Source organism: Artibeus jamaicensis, unplaced genomic scaffold (genome assembly GCF_021234435.1).
Source record: "Artibeus jamaicensis isolate MK-2021 breed Jamaican fruit bat unplaced genomic scaffold, CSHL_Jam_final scaffold_847, whole genome shotgun sequence".
Taxonomy (NCBI): domain Eukaryota; kingdom Metazoa; phylum Chordata; class Mammalia; order Chiroptera; family Phyllostomidae; genus Artibeus; species Artibeus jamaicensis.
The window spans coordinates 16,181,418-16,200,058 of record NW_026522057.1 but is presented as its reverse complement, the minus strand read 5'-3'; the positions used below and the strand labels follow the sequence as shown (position 1 = coordinate 16,200,058).

The window sequence follows — 18,641 nt, the reverse complement described above, 5'->3', positions numbered from 1 at the left end:
CATTTGTTTACCTCAACATTAATCAAAATATCATATGTCAACTATGGCGTCTCAACAGAAATCCTGTTTTCTTCCACGACCAGGAGACAGACAAACTGAAGCACTGTTCTTCTTGGACTAGCTTAATTAATTCCATGGACACCTTTTCACAGGAACTGGCAGGAACAATTGTTTCCGAAAGACTAAGGTTACACTGAGAGGCGTAGGGTCACCGTGGATGCGACACGCTTCCCGGGATGCAATAGAGCCGTCCTATCAGACGATGCCCCCACTTTAAGTGGGTGCCCCCACTTAAAAGCTTCTCCCTTTCAAACGCAAGAACTACCATGGAGAGCGACTCAGAGTGGGCACCCTCATAGGTCCAGTAAACTCTGGCCAACTGCAGCTTCAGATTCCACTGTGTACTTAGGAAAGTGGTTCATGACAATTTGCTTTGGTGCCTGTAATTTTCACCTGTCCAGCCTCTGCCCAGAGAGCCTGGCTCTGTGCATCCCCCCAGCTGCACAAAACCTGTCAAATTTCCCAGGATAGGTGAAAGGGCAGTCTACCTTTCACAAGAAGCAGGGAAGTGCCACTCATAGATTTATCGGTGTATTTTTACTGATGATCGATCCCAATGTATTCAATAGTGAGACTGACAAGAGTAGGCACGTGCACATTCTTATTTTCTTTTTATCGTGTATGCCTTTAACTGATATTGGCAGGTAAGGTGCAATTACCCAGAATTACTCAGAAAAGATCTCTATCGTCTACGTGAATTTTCCAGATAGATGAGACTTATATATCGCTAATGAAAATCCATCTGAATACCTAAATCCACAGTGCATTTCTTGTCCTATGAATCATCACTGAACACATTTAGACTTTTTGAACCACTGCTGGGAACATCGACTGATACAATTTCTGTAAAACGCAGAGCAGGTGTGTAGCTGTGGAGGGTTGTTGGCCTGCTGGTCTGCAGCCCAAGCTTTTTGTGTTCTGGTGTCTGATTTCAAGAAGTTCTCTTCCTCTGTGAGGTCTTTGCTTTCACTTCTAACACCCCAGTGTGCCGTACCCCCGGGAACCCACCACACCTCCAGTCGGCTATTTCCAGTCTTCCTGAACTGGAAGCCCAACAGCTATGCCTGACGGGACTGTTCCTTCAACAGCAGGACGATGGGGTCTCCTGACAAGTACGATGCTTGGCTTTCATGGGCCAATTTGGGGCTATTTTGGCTGCTTGGGGGCCACTGTCCCCTTCTGTTGTCCAAGTTCTTTTTAATCACCAGTTCCCTCATGTCCAAAGCAACAGGCAAGGAAGAAAGCTCATTGGTTTTAACACCAAAAGGAATAATATCGGTGTCATTTCCGCTCTTCTCTTAAGTATGAGAAACGCCCCCACCCCCAGGTCCTTTATAAGACAGTGCAAGTCCGTGTCACTTTGGTAATAGAGTGACTAACGGTGAATGATGAAAGAACCCAGGTATAGGGTTGCCAGATAAAATACAAGATGCTCAGCTAGTTTTGAATTTAAAAAAAATGACTACCTTATACTTTCATTTGCTCAATCTGATACCCCTACCCAGGATAGAATGTGAACTTATGGAGGAAGGCATTTTTGCTTTTTGTTTTCACTTTTGTATGTGTTCATTATTTTTTTCTCTTTTGTGTGTGTGTCCTTTGTTCTTTCATCTGTTCTTAATTAATCACCTTGGCCTCTACCACAGACTGAGGCCGAGTGGTGCGTTCAGGTAATTTTAGACAATCTTACTCTCTAAAATTACCCAGGTAGCTCCAAAAAGACCCTTCATACATATTTTAGTGCTGAAAGGAAGCCAAATGATTAGTTACCATTATCTTTTCATTACACAGGGAAGCCAGCTAAGCCTAGAGGAAGTAAAGTGATATGATGCCGCACAACTCATGAGTGTCTGCCCACGAATTTTGCCTCTGTTTGGCACCCACCCCCTGTTTAGGGACACAATATAGGAGTGTCCAGTCAGGAAAAGCTGCTCACTTACACAATGAAAGTCAACAATTCTGAACAGAATGCATATTTTCACCTGGCATATAAGATCAGCAAATTAATAACACCTCAAGATTCAAGGCTGTTCTGTCATACTGCAGGAGCAAAAACATACCTTAGTCCTCTGTTTCACAGAGGTCTCCAGTGGCTTTCTATCTTCCAGAGTGACCTGGTACCTTGCTACCACTCTGTTCTCAACCCCTGCCACTCTCCCCCTCCCTCCATGCACATCAGCTACATGGACCTCCTTCGTTGTTCCCCAGACGTACAGAGCATGCTCCTGCCTCAGGGCCTTTGCACTTGCTGTTCCTTGTCATAGACTGCTGTGCTCTAAAATGACATCGTTGTATGTCTCCCTCCTTCTCTCCATTCAGGTCTCTGCTTAAAGGTCAACTGACTTACCACCCTTCCAGAAGAACAGCCCACCTTCCCACTGACTCTGGTTCTTTCACCCTGATTTATTTCTCTTCATAGCACTTATCACCATCTTATATAGTATGCATTTATTTGTCTATGTATTGTGCAATAGAATGTCAGCTCCATGTAATGGGGGGATTGTTTTATTCATTGCTGTGTCTCTAGTACCTAAGAATAGTGTCTGGCTCATAGTAGATATTGAATAAATATTTGTTGAACCAAATACTGTTATGGATATCCTTGGGGAATAAAATGTAAGCATTTTTGGCATAAGAATTTCCTTGGTCTTCTGTACAAAACTGAGTGAAATCACCAGCCCTGGCCTTAAGGGGTTGCCATGCCAACACAAACTCCTATTTATGACCTTAGCACAGTCTCTTCCTTTCCCTGGTCCTCGGAGTCCACACCTATGGCTGGTGATCTTGAGGGCCTTTCCATTTCTAAAATGATGTGATTCTGTGTTTGTTTGTTTGTTCATCAACGTCTGAGCCCTCGTGTCATTTGGCTGCAGCGGAGGAGGTTGGTTCACAGGGGACGGGACGGGCTCGTCCACGTCCAGCCATGGGGAGGTGCACGCACAACCCAGGCCCTGTGCCTGGGCACCGGTGGGAGGGTGAGCCCACACTGACCTGTCAGGAGACCAGATGCCAGACCCATGGCTATGTACAAGCTGAGTGTCCCGCTGCTGTTGAGGGTGATCCTGGAAATGACAAAGCAAAGATGGTCCCATTCGGGTATCAGGCTGCAGATGTCATGGGGATAAAAAGCACTACTTGCATGAGCGGCGACACTGTCAGGAAGGGCCATCAGGAAAACAATGTCCTCTTCCTGGTGGTACATTTCCCTGCAAAGCCATGCTGACGGGAAGGAAGGGAAGGGGCAATTCCAAGATCCTGTTTGGCTTACTTTTATCCTTAGAGCCCATGGATAATGAACTAGACCAGGAGCTGGAAAAAACAAGTTCAAGTCCCAGTTCTGTCACTAGTTGCATGACCCTGGGAAAGTCACTTAACCGCTTAGAGCCCAGAGTTTCCTCATTAGGCAACTGAAGATCAAGTCAAGGGGGGCATAGTTTGGTTATCAGACCCATCTTCCCTGCCTTCCCTCCCCTGTTTGTTCTCCTTCAAGGCAAGCCCAGGACTTCACTAAAAACAAGCAGGTGGCCCTAGGAGGACATTTACATGACCTTGCAGTAGACAAAGATTTCTTACACAGGGCACACAAGAGCTAAACATAAAGAGAATAATGGTAAATTGGACTACATTAAAATGAATAGCTGTTCATCAAAAGACACCCTTAAGAAAGGGAAAGGTAACCCACAAAGTGGAAGAAGATATTCACAATACATGTATCTGTCAAAGGATCTATATTCAGAACATATGAAGAATTCCTACAAATCAATAAGAAAAAGACAAAAGACGCAATAGAAAAATGGGCAGAAGAACCTGAATAGACATTTCAAGAGAAAATAAACATTCAAATGTCCTAAAAGCCTATGGAAAGTGCTCCACTTCATCACTAGGGAAATTAAAGTTCAAACAGTGAGTTCAATGGCCACGTGGCTGACACACAGAGGAAGGAAAACATGGAGTGTAAGAGACACATGGATAGAGGGGACTCTTGTGCGTAGCTTGGTGCAAACCACAGCGGAAAACGTAGCATCCACTAAAGTGGGTGCATGAATGGCGCATGGCCCAAGAATCCTATTTCTAGGCACATATTCCCCAGAAGTGCTACCCATATGTTCCCCTAAAAAGTGTTAGGATGTTTATAGCAGCAATACTAGAATGTTCGTAATAGTTCCAAACTAGAAACTACCCACATGGCCGTCAATAATGGATCGATAAATTGTGTTGTACTCACACAGTGGAACACTGTTTTAACTGTGCTTTCTTGGATTCTATAATCGGTCTACTTGGTACTCACTTTTTAAAGAAAGACTTTATTTATTTATCTTTAGAGGGGAAGGGAAGGAGAGAGGGAGAGAAATATCAATATATGGTTGCTTCTCATGCATCCCCTGCTGGGAACTGGCCTGCAACCCAGGCATATGCCCTGACTGGGAATCGTACCACCATCCTTTGGTCCGAAGGCCCGTGCTCAATCCACTGAGCTACACCAGCCAGGGCATTACTCACTTTTCAATCACAGTTTACATTCAACATTACTTTATATTAGTTTCAGGTGTACAGCATACTGGTTGGAAAATCGTATGCTTTACAGAGTGATTCCTCTGATATTAGAATTTTCATTTCTAACCGATGCCTGGGGGATGCTGAGGCTGTTGGGAAGCACTGCTCTGGGAGAGCCAGAGTCACAGAATTTGGGGTCTAGAAAGACAAGCGGTCCAGATGTTCCAGGTCAGCCGTCCATGAGCAGACTTTGGCGCATTCAGTTGTTCCAAAGATTTCCAATCTTTTAACAGTGCTTTGGGAGAGTACCTAGTATTTTCCTGAATTAACTTATGAAATCCTCTTAACCCCGTGGCTCCTGGCCTCAGGCAGCTGCCAATGACTGTGGGAGAGGAGGCATTATCACTACCTTCACTTACACCTGGGTGACTGAAGCTCAGAGAAGTTAGGTAGCATGCCCAGCTAGGAAGAGGTCGAGACGAGCCTGACTCCACGGTGCACTCTTCACCATGACCTACACCATCAGAGGCTGAAAACTGGACTCAATTGGCTTGGGCCTGATTGTCCTGCTCTGTCTGCTTTTGAAGATCCTCAAGACTATCTGCTTTTGCTTTGCACCTACGCTCCCCCCCTTTGGAAAGAAGTGGCCTGAAGAGGTGGTGACTCCACACAAGTTAGGGGCTCAGCAGAATTTCTGAATAATATTGGCCAACGAACAGTGACTGTGGTCTGCTGAGTACCTGGCCCTGAATGCACGTACTCCAGCTAAGGGCTCCAGGCACATTTCTTTCTGAGTTAGGTAGGGGTATTAAGGGGGTGAGGCAAGCCACTTACGTGACAGTCATAGGCCAGTTTGTCTCAAGCATCATCAGGACGATGTAGGTGATTCCCCCAAGCAGACCCGGCGAGCCAAATGTGTAGCTCACACCACAAGTGTCAATCTGGATGCCCAGCAAGTGGTTAGAACACACCTGGGGACAAACGTCATTATCAACAGACTTACATGTGAGACTGGCATTTCCTACCCACCCTTTTCATACATCCTTGGCATCCAGGGCCACCAAAAGGAAATGGGCTTTCGGGCTCGCCTAAAGAAGCACTTCTCAGATTTGGCTGCGTGCTCACATCACCCGGGGAGCTTGTTACACTGCAGAGTCAGATTTAGTAGCTCTGGGGCCTGAGATTCCGCATTTCCAACAAAGTCCCAGGGAATGTCAGAGCTGCTGGCACACAGACTGCAGTTTGAGAAGCAAGAACCCAGCGTAGGCACTACTCACATTTTGGGCTATACTTCTGTGATGTGAGGGGGGCTGTCCTGTGCATTGTAGGCTGTTTAGCAGCGTCCTTAGCCTGTACCCTCTAGATGCCGGTAGCACCCCCAGACTAGTGTGTCAACCAAGAATACCTCCTGGTCTAGCCCCAACTTACCTACCATCCCAAAGACAACATGGCTGATTAGAATACAAATCAGAAGAAAAGAATCTGACCACACCTTCAGACTCCCATTCAACGCTCCTCCACCTCACCACGGAGCTTCCCAGGTGGCCAGGAGCCAACAGATGAGGATTCAAATGCTCATTGATCAGGCTAGTTCCTGCCTGAGGCTCCCCACGGTCTTCCAATAAAATTCCAGACTCCTCAACTAGCTCAGGATGAGCGCCTGCCATCTCTCCAGACTCTGGCCCCACCACGCTCACAGGTGAACCCAGAGCTTCAGTCATGAGAATGTCTTTCTGTTTCCCGTTTGGGCCACAGGCTCTTCTCACTGTTGAGCCTTTGAACATGCAGTTGCTTCTGCTGGGACTACATCTCCCACTTCTTTGCCTGGCTGATGTGAGTTATCTGTCAGGGCTCAGCCGAGGCGTCCTCTGCTCTGGGAAGAATTTCCTGACCCACCTCAGCTTGGCTTCAATGTGCATCTGGGGCAGTTATCACTCTGAGTTGTGCTTATTTGTCTGTTTTATTCACTACACAATAGCTTGGGAAGTAGGGTAAATGTTAAAACATATGTGATGAATGCATGCATGCATGCATGGGTGAATGAATGAATGGAGGGAATGAATAATTTAGTGAATTATATTTTTAAAAATTCTCACCCAAGATCATGCTTATTGATTTTAGAAAGAGGGGAGGGGAAGGAGGGAGATAGAGAAGGAGAGAAACATTGATCAGTTGCCTCTTGTACTCACTCCAACGGGGGACTGAACCTGTAGCCTAGGCATGTGCCCTGACTGGGAATCAAACCTGCAACCTTTTGATTTATGGGACAATGTTCCAACCAACTGAGCCACACTGGCCAGGGCTTGAATCATCTTTGAATCGTTCCCTCAGTGATAGAGTCAGGAAACTGAAGCGGAGAAAACGGTGGACTCTGAGCCTGGTGATAACTTACGCATTTTTTGCTATGCGCTTCCCCCTTTCATTACAGGGCCTCAAAGCCAGAGGAGATAAAAGACATCTGTTCTTATTCCAAAGATAAAAAGCAGACTTCCCCGTCTCTGCTCAAATCAAACTGTTGGTAAGTCCCTCCCGGAGTTGAAACTGCCTCCCTCAACATCCACTTCAACCAAATTTAGATTCCTGGGCCACCCAGAAGTATACTCCTCTGTTCCCCACCAAGCCTTCAAACCCACAAAGATTTGTTGCTCCTAAATATTTCTGTTAGAAGTGTGTCATAACAAATTGGCCATAATAAAGTATTTCAGTATTATTCATGCCTGTTGAATATTTCAGGAAGAAAAATCCATCCACTTAGAAGAACTAAACAATCAGAAGTGGACATGACCTGGCTTCTGGGCCCCGCCCACCTTTCTTCTGGGTGCTGCCCTTCCCACCCTGTGATCTCATGGTTCATGGGCAGCAACCATATATGTATGACGTGCCCCACCCCCACCCCAGCCTAAGGTGGGCACATGATCTAAGTTAGACCAATGAGCCCCTTCTTCAAGGAGCTTGAAATTTGGGCCAAGAGATGCTACCCAGCCACTTTCTTGAAGAGAGAGACTACGTTCCACCATGTGGAGTAGCAGTAGGAGAACAGAAAGGAAGTCTACAGAGAGAATAAAGCAGATATTCAGGTAGAATGAAGAAAGAAGATTAAGGATTTCTCGGGCTCCCCACAACACTCTGCCATCCCGGTGCCGGCCTTTCCTGAGTCCCCAGCAGCGCTCCTGTCCTTGGGTTCCATGACCTCCCAGTGGCCTTGTAACAAACTCTCCCTTCTGCCTGAGCAAGCTTGAGTGGGTTCTGTTACTGGCTCCCCAGATCCTAACAAGTGTACCATCCAACCTGGGTGGGTCCCTCACCCAAACTTTGGAGCCAAATGGAGAGCATGCCAGCACCTGTCTAATGCAGCCCACAGTACCATATGGTGGCCCACTGTGGTTCCAGGGTCCTTCTGGTCTAAGACAAAGCAGCTCCTTACCGGCAGGCATTTGGCATCCACGATGGAGATCAGCCCAGCCACAAGGCCCAGCACCATGGCAATCCAAGGGTATGAAATCAGGTAACCCGGGACACTCATAGCCACACCTCCTGCCAGCACTGCATTGTGGATATGAGTCTGCAAAGAAATAGCTTGTGGGTGAACAAAGTGAGGCACAGACAAGACAGCATCTTGCCCGAAGCTCTTCATCAGGCTGGTAGTAAGGCAGCACTGTAATGTGCTCCCTGATTCAGTGATCCTGTAACCAGCCATTCCACCCTGTTGAGACCACCTGGCCTGTGTCTGCAGTCTTATCTCACCCCACTTCTCAGGCTCAGGGGGCAGTCGCCCTGTTGGGAGGCATTTAGGGAGTCAGCTTGAAGGAATCATTACTCAGCACTCAGCCACCCTCACACTCATTAGGGATGTGTCCTGGGGCTCTGCACAGTCCAGCGCTTCAACTTTCCTCTGGAAGAAGGGGGGTTGGGTTATACCCGCTTAATACAGGTTATTATAAGAATTAAATGAGTTACCACACATAAAACGCTCAACCCAGTGCCTGGCATGGAATGCAAGTTAAGGCTCGGCTTACCTGCAAGCCACGGTTACCTGCTTTTATGGTATTTATTGGCTACTTGGTGCCTATGCCACTCCGTATGACTGAGCCCAACAAATTGGGTCCAAAATCACATCTCTGCTCTGCCCTTCACTCCTCCAGACCTGGGCCCTGCCTTCTCGTACACTGCTTACCCCTGCCCCCTCAGCTCTAACCAGGTCTAGGAGCTTGGGCCCTCGGACCAGCCCCTGGGCTTCTCCGGCCTGATGGCCAAACCTGCCTCCCTGGATGGCCCGACCTTACCTGATCCTAGACGTCCTGTCCCCACGGAACTCACTTGTGGGGACACCTACCTCCCCTTAGTGTTGTTAACCTGTCATCTACAACCACATTCTCTCCCCTCCAGGCCCCACTGTCTGTCTAGACGTTTCCCCGCCCACTCTGGATGGCTGGCCCCAGGCCCTGATCATCACACGAACTTGTTGTGCCTCTCGCTCTACACTCCACCCTCTCCCGCTGACCCCAGAACTCACACTCAGTCTGCCGGCCCCACTGATAAGAGCAGCTGATGTTCGCCCAGCACTTTCTCCACGGAAAGCACCTGACACACGAAATTCAAGTGGCTTAACCAAGTCCACGGAGCCAGGTTAACGTACTTCTTTACTCCTGATTTTTATCATTCCAATCTTGAAACTTCTTGGGGTAAAGGAAAGTTGACTAATTCTATTCTGGTTTTTCTCTGCTGACTCCTGCTCATGGCAACTGGCTTTAGTAACCAGCAGAAATGGGGTTCAAACCTGAGTCTGGTAGATGTCAACACTGATGACTAAATCACCACCCCACCCCCCGCCCTGCCAGCAAGCCTTTGATCATTGCACAGTCTCCCAAGTTCCCGTGCCCATTTTATAACCTAGCGCTCTTCCTTACGCCCCATGGCACAGGAGACAAGGCTCCATCACCAAGCATGCACTTTCCCAAACCGCGGGGCTGGTGCTGCGGTAGCAGGTGTGAATACGTGCTCCGGGCCTAGAACACCCAAGTGCTGCCCAAAGGGCAGCCCCTGTCCTCACCATGTTGATCTTTCCTTGAGGGTGAGCCAAAGCCGACACGGAGATGGCCGTTACTGCACTGGCTGCAAGAGCGTAGTAGGTGTTGAACACGGCCTTCTTCCTTTCCTCTTGTACTGACAGCAGAACGGAGTTGAAACTCGGCCAGAAGATCCACAAGCAGAGGGTGCCTGGGGGCCACAGAGGGTCACCGGCCAGAACCAGCACTCCCGCTCCAAAGCCCGAGCCTCTGCGGACTTCAGACAGGAGACTCCGGGGCCGGCAAATCTCAGCTTCGTCCCTCTCTCGCTCTGTGACTTTGGGCAAGTCACGTTCCTTCTGAAATCCAGAGTGGGTGGGGCCCAGCTAACCCACTTCACAGGCAAGGAAGCTGAGGCCCTGAGATTTCAGATCACCAAACCCCAGGCCTCCTGACGCTGGCCTTGTGATGGCCCCATGGCCCAACGTTCAGTTGCCTGCTGTCAAGCTCACAGGCTGATTTCCTCTAAGCCTCTCCCAGCTGTCTGAGTTCACCACTGTCACCGCAGCTTTTCAAAATGCACCAGTGTTACTCCCCGGTTCCCACCCCTCACCCTTCCCCCACTTCAGTGGGGGGGAGACCCGAGCCCTCTTCCCTCATCCAATTCCCTCCTTTCAGTTGAGGCTGACCAGGTTGGATAAACTTATTTAAATTGAAATGTAGGGAGTGTCTCCTCTCATTTGGGTAAGGATGAAGAGAGGACCCTAGAGCAAAAGGCCTCATTCAAAGGTCTGAATTCACCAAACACCACTTGGGGAAATAAGTCATCGTGGAGGGGCTTCAGACCCCCCAGAGCAGGCTGGTGACCGACAGGAGTTTTCAATAGAGCATTTTGGAGCCGCCTGCTCACTCCAGCTATGAAACCACCCACCACCTCGTCCTTACCCAGCATGGCAAACAGATTGGGGCTTACTGCCCTCTGGTCTTCCTCCTCTATTTCCTTGGGCAGAGGCTGTGAGAGGCACCAGGCCACGGTGAGCCCGAAATGGGCCGCGAACACGTGGATGTGCATCATGCTTAAGTGGTCATCCGTCTGCAACAAACCAGCGGGAGTAGTGAGTGCCGGTGCCCCACAGGCAGACCCCACTGCTCCCTGGAGACATCTCTGAGCTTTGTGTAGGGGGTGTGACCTGCCGTCACGAGGTGGTGTTTGGGACGTATCCAGCCCAGCAGTTCCCCAGTCAGAGGAGCCACACAAGTAGCTGCGTGTTTATTCCAGGGAGGTTGCAAATTGGTTTTATCAGTAGCTTTTACTTTATATTTTTATCCTTACCCAAGGACATTTTTTCATTGCTTAGAGAGAAGGAGAGACATAAACATGAGTGTGAGAGAGAAACATCCACTGGCTAGCTGGCTAACTCCCATACGTGCCCCAAGTAGGGATTGAACCCACAGCCTAGGCACGTGCGCTCACCAGGAATCAAACCTACAACCTTTCAGTATACGCTCGGAGCACCTGAGCTACTCCGGCCAGGGCTTATCAGTAGCTTTCAGACACTTTTGGCTGAGGTTTGCTTGGGTGGGGCCAAAAGCCACAGGATCACACACCCTCACTGCTTCCTACTTTTCAGCAGAATTTCATGGAATTGTGAGTGATATAAACTTTGCAACATGAAACGGCCAGACTTCTCAAAACTGAAGTCTTTAGTAAATTGTAGGCATGTGCTAATTTTGCTTTATGAATATCAAATTTAGTCATCTTTACTAACTCGAGTAGTGGGCTACTCCTAAATCTTGTTGACTGTGCCTTCAAAAATATCCTGAATTGGCAGAATTTTTACCACCCCAGCTCACTGACCTCACCTTGGTTTAAGCCACCACAACCCAAAATTACTGCAATAACCTTCTTAACAAGCAATCAAAGTTAACATCCTCAGCATTGAGATAAATGCCACTACCTTGCTGAATGATTTTGGAGAGTGCCTTCCCCTCTCTGGGCACCAGCTTTCTCACCTTCAATCAGCCTTCATTTCACTTGACTATACCCGACCACAGGGTCTCAACTATAGCAGAAGAACTGGGAAAACCATCTGGTCTGGCCTCGGCCTTAGACTTTTGACCATTTTCCCCAATGAGATCACGTAGATCGTTTGTGATACACACTGACAAGTCTGAAAGAAGATGAGGGTTATGCAGCTTGCTGGACCACAGCTGGTGGGGCCACTGGAATTAATGATCTTTTTTTTTTTTTGACTTTTAAATATAATTTTATTTAGGTATAATTTAGTTACTATACAATTCATCATCATCCATTTAAGTATACAATTCAATGATTTCTGACCATTTATGCAAGCGTGCAAACAAAAATTAATGATCTTTTTATACATCCCATAATTATCTTGCAATTCCTACAGTATCATATTTGGAAGTTAAAGGCATTCATGTGCTGTGTTTAAACATTTAGCATAGGTCACATTTCTGTAACCTTATTTGGGGCTGGCTTTATTTTTCAAAATCCCAGAAACCTCACCAAATGGAGGCCACCCTTTCCCCCTCCTCACCCTTCCTCACAGAACCACGACTCACAAGGAAGACTTGCTTGTCCAAATGCCTCGTGGCTCCAAAGGTTGTCACCTCTAACAGCACCATGAACAGGAACTGCACTGGGTTGGCCTTCCGCAGGACGGCACCCGCTGAGATCAGCACAGACATAGCGCTCATGGTGGCCCGCAGAACGCTGGGGAGAGAGGGCGAGACAGTGATGCCTGAGGAGGAAGGATGCGTATCATTCATCCACTCCTTTAACAAACGCTTGTCGAGGATCTACTACTCTCTGCCTGGCACTGTTCAAGAAGCTTGGGGCACAGTAGGAGAACAAGAAGGCAAGGTTTCTACCTCCAAGCAGGACTGATGCTGCACAGCCTGGGCTTTCCTTCGTGCCCCTCTTCCATCGGGTTGATAGCTCTACTCTGAGAGATTGATCTCACATCCGTACTGAGGATGCGCGGAGGTTCTCATAGGTATGTTACTGTGAGTTACAGACCACATTTTCCCTAGGGCCTCCTTTCTGGGATCTGACAACCGGGACTCCGCTTATGGCTTTTCCTCCACTGTCATCACTTACAAATGCTCAATAGAGGGCGCTCTTCACCTGCGTACCCCACCAGCACCTTCATCTGCTTTGTACCGGGGTTGGAAGTAGAACAAGCCTGACTTCCAGTCTCAGCTTTTCCGCTTGAGTGGCTATTTATTTAATCTCACTGAGCCTGTTTCTCCATCTGTAGACTGATAATAAAATTATCTCATGGTACTGTTGTGGGGATTAGAACAAACATTGGTGCTTGTGTATCTAGCACCACCACAGCACAAAGAACTGGGGAATAGAAGCAGGCATTATCAGCACCATTACTGATTCCTTCCTCCCCTTGACAAATGAGCAAGCTCAGTGTGGGGATTCGGAAGGAGAAAACGATTTTTGTTCTTGAGGAACTTGTGATTCAGCTGGAGAGACAGGGCTGACATCATGAACCGAGGTATCACTATCTGTGTTATAAGGAGGCTAAAGGGAGACACTGAAGACAGAATAGTGTGGACTGGACTAGTCAGGGAGGGCTTCCTGGGGGAGATGGCACTGAATACAGCAATCCATGGTGGTTTAACCAACCATCCTCCCCTGGGTACCTTTCTCTGAGACCATCCCTCCCTGGAAGTTGATAATGATGACACTACAACCACCACCATGATAATAACTTTTTCTAATAATCAAAATAGTTCATATTGTAACTTAAAATAAGATTCTTTCACATAAAAATAGCAAACTATAATTAATGCTTTGTCTGCCCTCTAAGAAAAGGACATTAAAAATGCTGGACATGAAGATATTAGTTGCATTTCTTATATTTAATTTCCACATTTCACATTTGCTATTCAAATTTTACCCAGATCTAGTTCACCTGTCCTTTACACAGTGTTTCACATTGTATTTATGATTTTAGAATTGCATTTATTAGCCTGTGGCTATTGAGCATTTGGAAAATGGCTAGTCCAAGTTGAGATGTGTTTATAAATGTAAAATATACCAGAATTTGGAGAGTTGGTATGAAGAAAGGAATTTAAGAACATGACAATAGTGTATTGAGCACCATGTATAACAGGCTTGCAACCACAGCACCTCATTTAAATTTTTTTCAATGACAGTTGACATTTAATATTATTTTCTATTAGTTGCAGTTGTACAGCACAGTGACTAGATATTTATATAATTTATGAGGTGACCCCCTCCTAATTCCAGCATCTACCTGGCACCGTATGTAGTTATTACAATGTTATTGACTGTCTTCCCTGTGCTGCATTTTACATCCCCGTGACTATATGACTACCCATTAGTACGTCTTAATTTCCTTACCCTTTCCACCCGGCCTCTCAACCCACCTCCCATCTGGTACGATCAGTTTTTTTCTCTGTATCTATGAGTCTGTTTCTGTTTTGTTTGCTCATTTATTTTGCTCTTTTTTTTTTTAAAGATTTTATTTATTTATCTTTAGCGGGGAAGGGGGGAAGGAGAGAGGGAGAGAAACATCAATGTATGGTTGCCTTTTGTGCATCCCCTGCTGGGAACTGGCCTGCAGGGAACCGACCTGCAACCTAGGCATGTGCCCTGACTGGGAATCGAACCGCGATCGTGTGGTTCGTAGGCCCACGCTTAATCCACTGAGCTACACCAGCCAGGGCTCTATTTTGCTCTTTTTATATTTTTAAAAATGTTTTATTTACCTATTTTTAGAAAGAGGGGAGGGAGGGAGAAAAAAAGGGAGAGAAACATCAATGTGTGAGAGAAATATTGAGTGGTCACCTCCTGCATGCTCCTAGCTGGAGACCTGGCCTGCAACCCAGGTACATGCCCTGACTGGGAATTGAACCAGTGACCTTTCAGTTGGTAGGCCAGCACTCAATCCACTGAGCCATACCAGCCAGGGCTATTTTGTTCTTTAGATTCCACATACAACTGAAATCATATGGTATTCATCTTTCTCTCTTGGACATATTCTACTTAATATAATACCCTATAGGTACATCTATGTTTTTGCAAATGGCAAGATTTTAATTTTATGATTAAGTAATATTTCATTGTATATGTGAACCACATCTTTATTCACTTGTCTGTTGATGGGCATTTGGCCTGCCACCAGTCTTAGCTTTGCGAATAATGTGGCAATGAACATAGGGGTGCAGACAAATATTTTCAAATTAGGGTTTTGGATTTCTCCAGATATATACCCAGAAGTGGAATTGCTGGGTCATAAGGCAGTTCTGTTCTTAATTTTTTGAGGAAGCTCCCTACTGTTTTACATAGTGGCCGTACCAATTTGCAATCCTGCAAACAACGCGTGAGAAACTTTCCTCACTCTCACCAACACTTGTTTGTTGATTTATTGACGATAGCCATTCTGACAGGTGTGAGGGGATATCTTACTGTGGTTTTAACTTTCATTTCTCCGATGATTAGTGATGTTGAGCATCTTTTCACATGTCTATTGGCCATCTGTATGTGCTTTTTGGAGAAATGTCTATTTAAGTCTTTTTATTTCTTTTTTTATTTTAAAAGATTTTGTTTATTTTTAGAGAAAGGGGAAAGGAGGGGAAAAAAGAGGGAGAGAAACATCAGTGTGTGGTTGCCTCTCACACACCTCCTACTGGGAACCTGGCCCACAACCCAGGCATGTGCCCTGACTGGGAGTCGAACCAATGACCCTTTGGTTCACGGGTTGGCTCAATCCACTGAGCCACACCAGCCAGGGGTGCTTATTCTTAGTTGGATTACTTTTTGGTGTTGAGTTGCATGAGTTCTTTATAAATGTTTGATGTCAACCCTTTATTGGATGTATTATTGATATATATATTCTCCCATTCAGTAGGTTGTCTTTTTGTTTTGTTGATGGTTTCCTTGCTGTGCAAAACTTTTTAGTTTGATATAATTTTACTTATTTATTTTTACTTTTATTTTCCTTGCCTGAGGAGATATATCAGAAAAAAATTACTAAGAACAATGTCAGAGATTTTAATGCTTATGTTTTCTTCTAGGAATTTTATGGTTTCAGGTCTAACATTTAAGTTCTCAATCCATTTTGAGTTTATACTTGTACATGGTAGAAGAACATGGTCTAGTTTCTTTCTTTTTTTTTTTTTGCACATTTTTTGTCCAATTTTTCCAATACCACTTATTGAATAGACTGTCTTTACCTCATTGTATATCCTTGCCTCTTTTGTCATATATTAATTGAACATATAGGCATGGGTTTATTTCCAGGCTCTTTATTCTGTTCACTGATCTATGTGTTTGTTTTTATGCCAGTACCATGCTGTTTTAATTACCATAACTATAGGGAACTGTTGAGCATGGCATGGGGAATGTAACCCAGCCCCTGATTTGGAAAACTAATGGGTTACAAGGTTGGCACACAGGACCCACGCTCAAGGATAGGTTTTCCCGCGGGGAATCAGGCTTGCATTACACCTAGGTTGCTGTGAGGCTTGCTTTTGATAAAACTTCCTCACCCTGGATTGAGGCAGAAAATGCTCACTGCATATCTTTAAAATGGCGTCCTAAAGTCTGAGCTAAACCTCCCAAATTTGAAGTGTAACCAGTTTGACCACTTTTCCCCTTGTATCTGCAACATCCTTCTCTTTGAAAGAATTAGCAACATTCTTTCCTTTGTTATCTGTAAAAGGTAATCACCTACAGGGAACCTGTGCATAGTAAATGAGGACCATCCTCTGTAATGTACCCAGAAAAGCAACAAAAGCTTGTCCAGGCAGGGGTCGGGGCCCTCTCTCTTACTTAGAGAGCGGCCATGCCATCTGTCCCTTTTTCTCCACAGGACTGCTGTAGTCTGTGTGAATTTGTTTGTTGCAGCCACAATGCACAGACCTCGTGGGCCAGAGTCCACATCACATAACCTTGAAGTATAGTTTGCTGTCAGATGGTGTGATTCCTCCAACTTTTTCTTCTTTCTCAAGATTTCTGTGGCTGTTTGGGTCTTTTGTGGTTCCATATAAATTTTAATATTATTTTTTTCTGGTTCTGTGAAAAATGTCATTGGTATTTTGATAGGGATTGAATTGAATCTATAGATTGTTCTGGGTAGTGTGGACATTTTAATGATGTTAATTTTTCCAATCCATGAGCACAGTATATGTTTTCACTTATTTGTATCTTCTTCAATTTCTTCCTTTAGTGTCTTTTAATTTCCCAAGTACAGGTTTTTTACCTCTTTGGTTAAATTTGTTCCTAGGTACTTTAATTTATTTTTTGGTGCAGTTGTAAATTTTTTCTTAATTTCTCTTTCTGATAGTTTATTATACAAAAAAAGATACCAGTTTCTGTATATTAATTAATTTCATATCTTGCTACTTTACTGAATTTATTTATTAGTTCTAATAGTTTCTTGGTGGAATTTTTAGGTTTCTCTCTATATAGTATTATGTCATCTGCAAATAATGACAGCTTTACTTCTTCCTTTCCAATTTGGATGCCTTTTATTTCTTTTTCTTGTCTGATTACTGTGGCTAGGATTTTCTTGTTTAGATTTTAGTCCCCCAAGTGACCATCTATAAATGGCGCTAGGGTACCATTCAGTGCCTCCATTTTACAGAAGAGGACACTGAGACTAGAAGAGGAGACTTTTTTGGCAATGCCCACACAGCTAGCTAATGCGAATGTGAGGTTCAAACCTCGCTGTGCTCTGGAAGTCCAAACACAGCGTCCCCATTGTTTGCTGTCAAAGTATAGTCCTGGCTCAGAACTTCAGAGGGAAGATCAGAGGGCAAAGGGCAAGGAAAGGAGTCTCACAGGAACCAGGAATTATTTAGGATTCCTTACTATGTGAGGAAAACACAGGACAAAGTTGAATAAGACCGGCCCCTGCCCTGAAGGAACTGGTCATGGGTGACTCAGGCAGAACCAATCCAGCGCCCAGTCAGACTGCACTGAGTGGGTGAGGCTGAGGGAGAGGGAGAGTCCCCATCTGGGTGGCGGGCCTGAGCACCACCCAGCAGCCCAGTCCAGCTGGAAAGGTCAGGAAGGAACCCATCCTTCAAATCTGTGATGCCACTCTCAGCAGGGGTCATGGTTGGGAGGATCCAGCCAGCCAGAGGTGGGGCAGGGAGGTCAGTCAGGCTGCAGATGACCTTTCCTCATCTTTCTAGATTGAGGCAAGAACAAACAGGTCCCCACAGGCAGAACCACAGAAGAAGGGAGCAGCCCACAGATGCCTGTAGACAGAGGAACACAAGGCTGACGGCTTATGTGACCTTATGCCCAGGCTGCAGGGACACTAGACCAGGGCCACCACTGTCAGAATTCCCCCAGAACTCCCTTCTATTATCACTTCCCACGTCGATACTGAGGCTATTGGATCCCCATGGGGATTTGCTCTAAAATGATTTAGAAGAAAAAAAGTGGAGAGTTTTTTTTTTCAGGGTCAGTAGGGAACTAACCAGACGGTTTAATGTCATGACTACTTAGATTGTGCTGGAAGATAATTAAAGCTAAAGCCATGTCACTACTTAGTTATGTGACCCTAGGCAAGAGCCTTATGCTCCCTGAGCCTTGCCTGTACACCAGGTTAGACCCCTACTGGACGCGTTACACAGAATAGTTTGTCAAGTACCTGGCACAGTGTCTAGGGCAGTGGCTAGCTCATGGCAGTGTTCAATGGCACTGCCATGTTCAATGGCAGTGCCCAGGGGTTTAGCAGGGTCTACAAGGGGAGGACAGAGTGAGCTTGAGAGGTGACAGGTTCTACAAGATACCTAAAATGGCATTTACAATCATCTGGGAAGGACAGGGATTCAGGGTCACTTAAAAGAAACAAAAAAGATTTAAGGAAAAAGTTTTACCTAGTTCCTCCTGTCAAGTACTAGCTAATACTTTTCTTTTGAGCATCCAGCTTGATAGATATATATATACCCTTGTATAAACCATTACCCAAGGTAACAGAGAACATTTACTACATCCATAAGGTTCTTTTGTGCTCCTTCCTAACTAGTAACCACTGCCTTCCCCAGATAACTATTATTCTG

The 18,641-nt window shown here is 45.8% G+C and overlaps 1 protein-coding gene across 1 annotated transcript in view; it reads right to left on the bottom strand.

Annotated features, from left to right (window-relative positions):
* The window catches only part of RHCE (Rh blood group CcEe antigens), a 34,088-nt gene that overhangs the window by 4,886 nt on the left and 10,561 nt on the right, over nucleotides 1–18,641 (bottom strand). The window contains exons 3-8 of the mRNA XM_037135977.2: nucleotides 12,147–12,297; nucleotides 10,506–10,653; nucleotides 9,605–9,771; nucleotides 7,979–8,116; nucleotides 5,389–5,525; nucleotides 3,052–3,122 (exon numbers count right to left, since the gene is read on the bottom strand). Coding sequence (XP_036991872.2) covers nucleotides 3,052–3,122; nucleotides 5,389–5,525; nucleotides 7,979–8,116; nucleotides 9,605–9,771; nucleotides 10,506–10,653; nucleotides 12,147–12,297 — 812 coding nt within the window. The remainder of the gene's footprint in view (nucleotides 1–3,051; nucleotides 3,123–5,388; nucleotides 5,526–7,978; nucleotides 8,117–9,604; nucleotides 9,772–10,505; nucleotides 10,654–12,146; nucleotides 12,298–18,641) is intronic.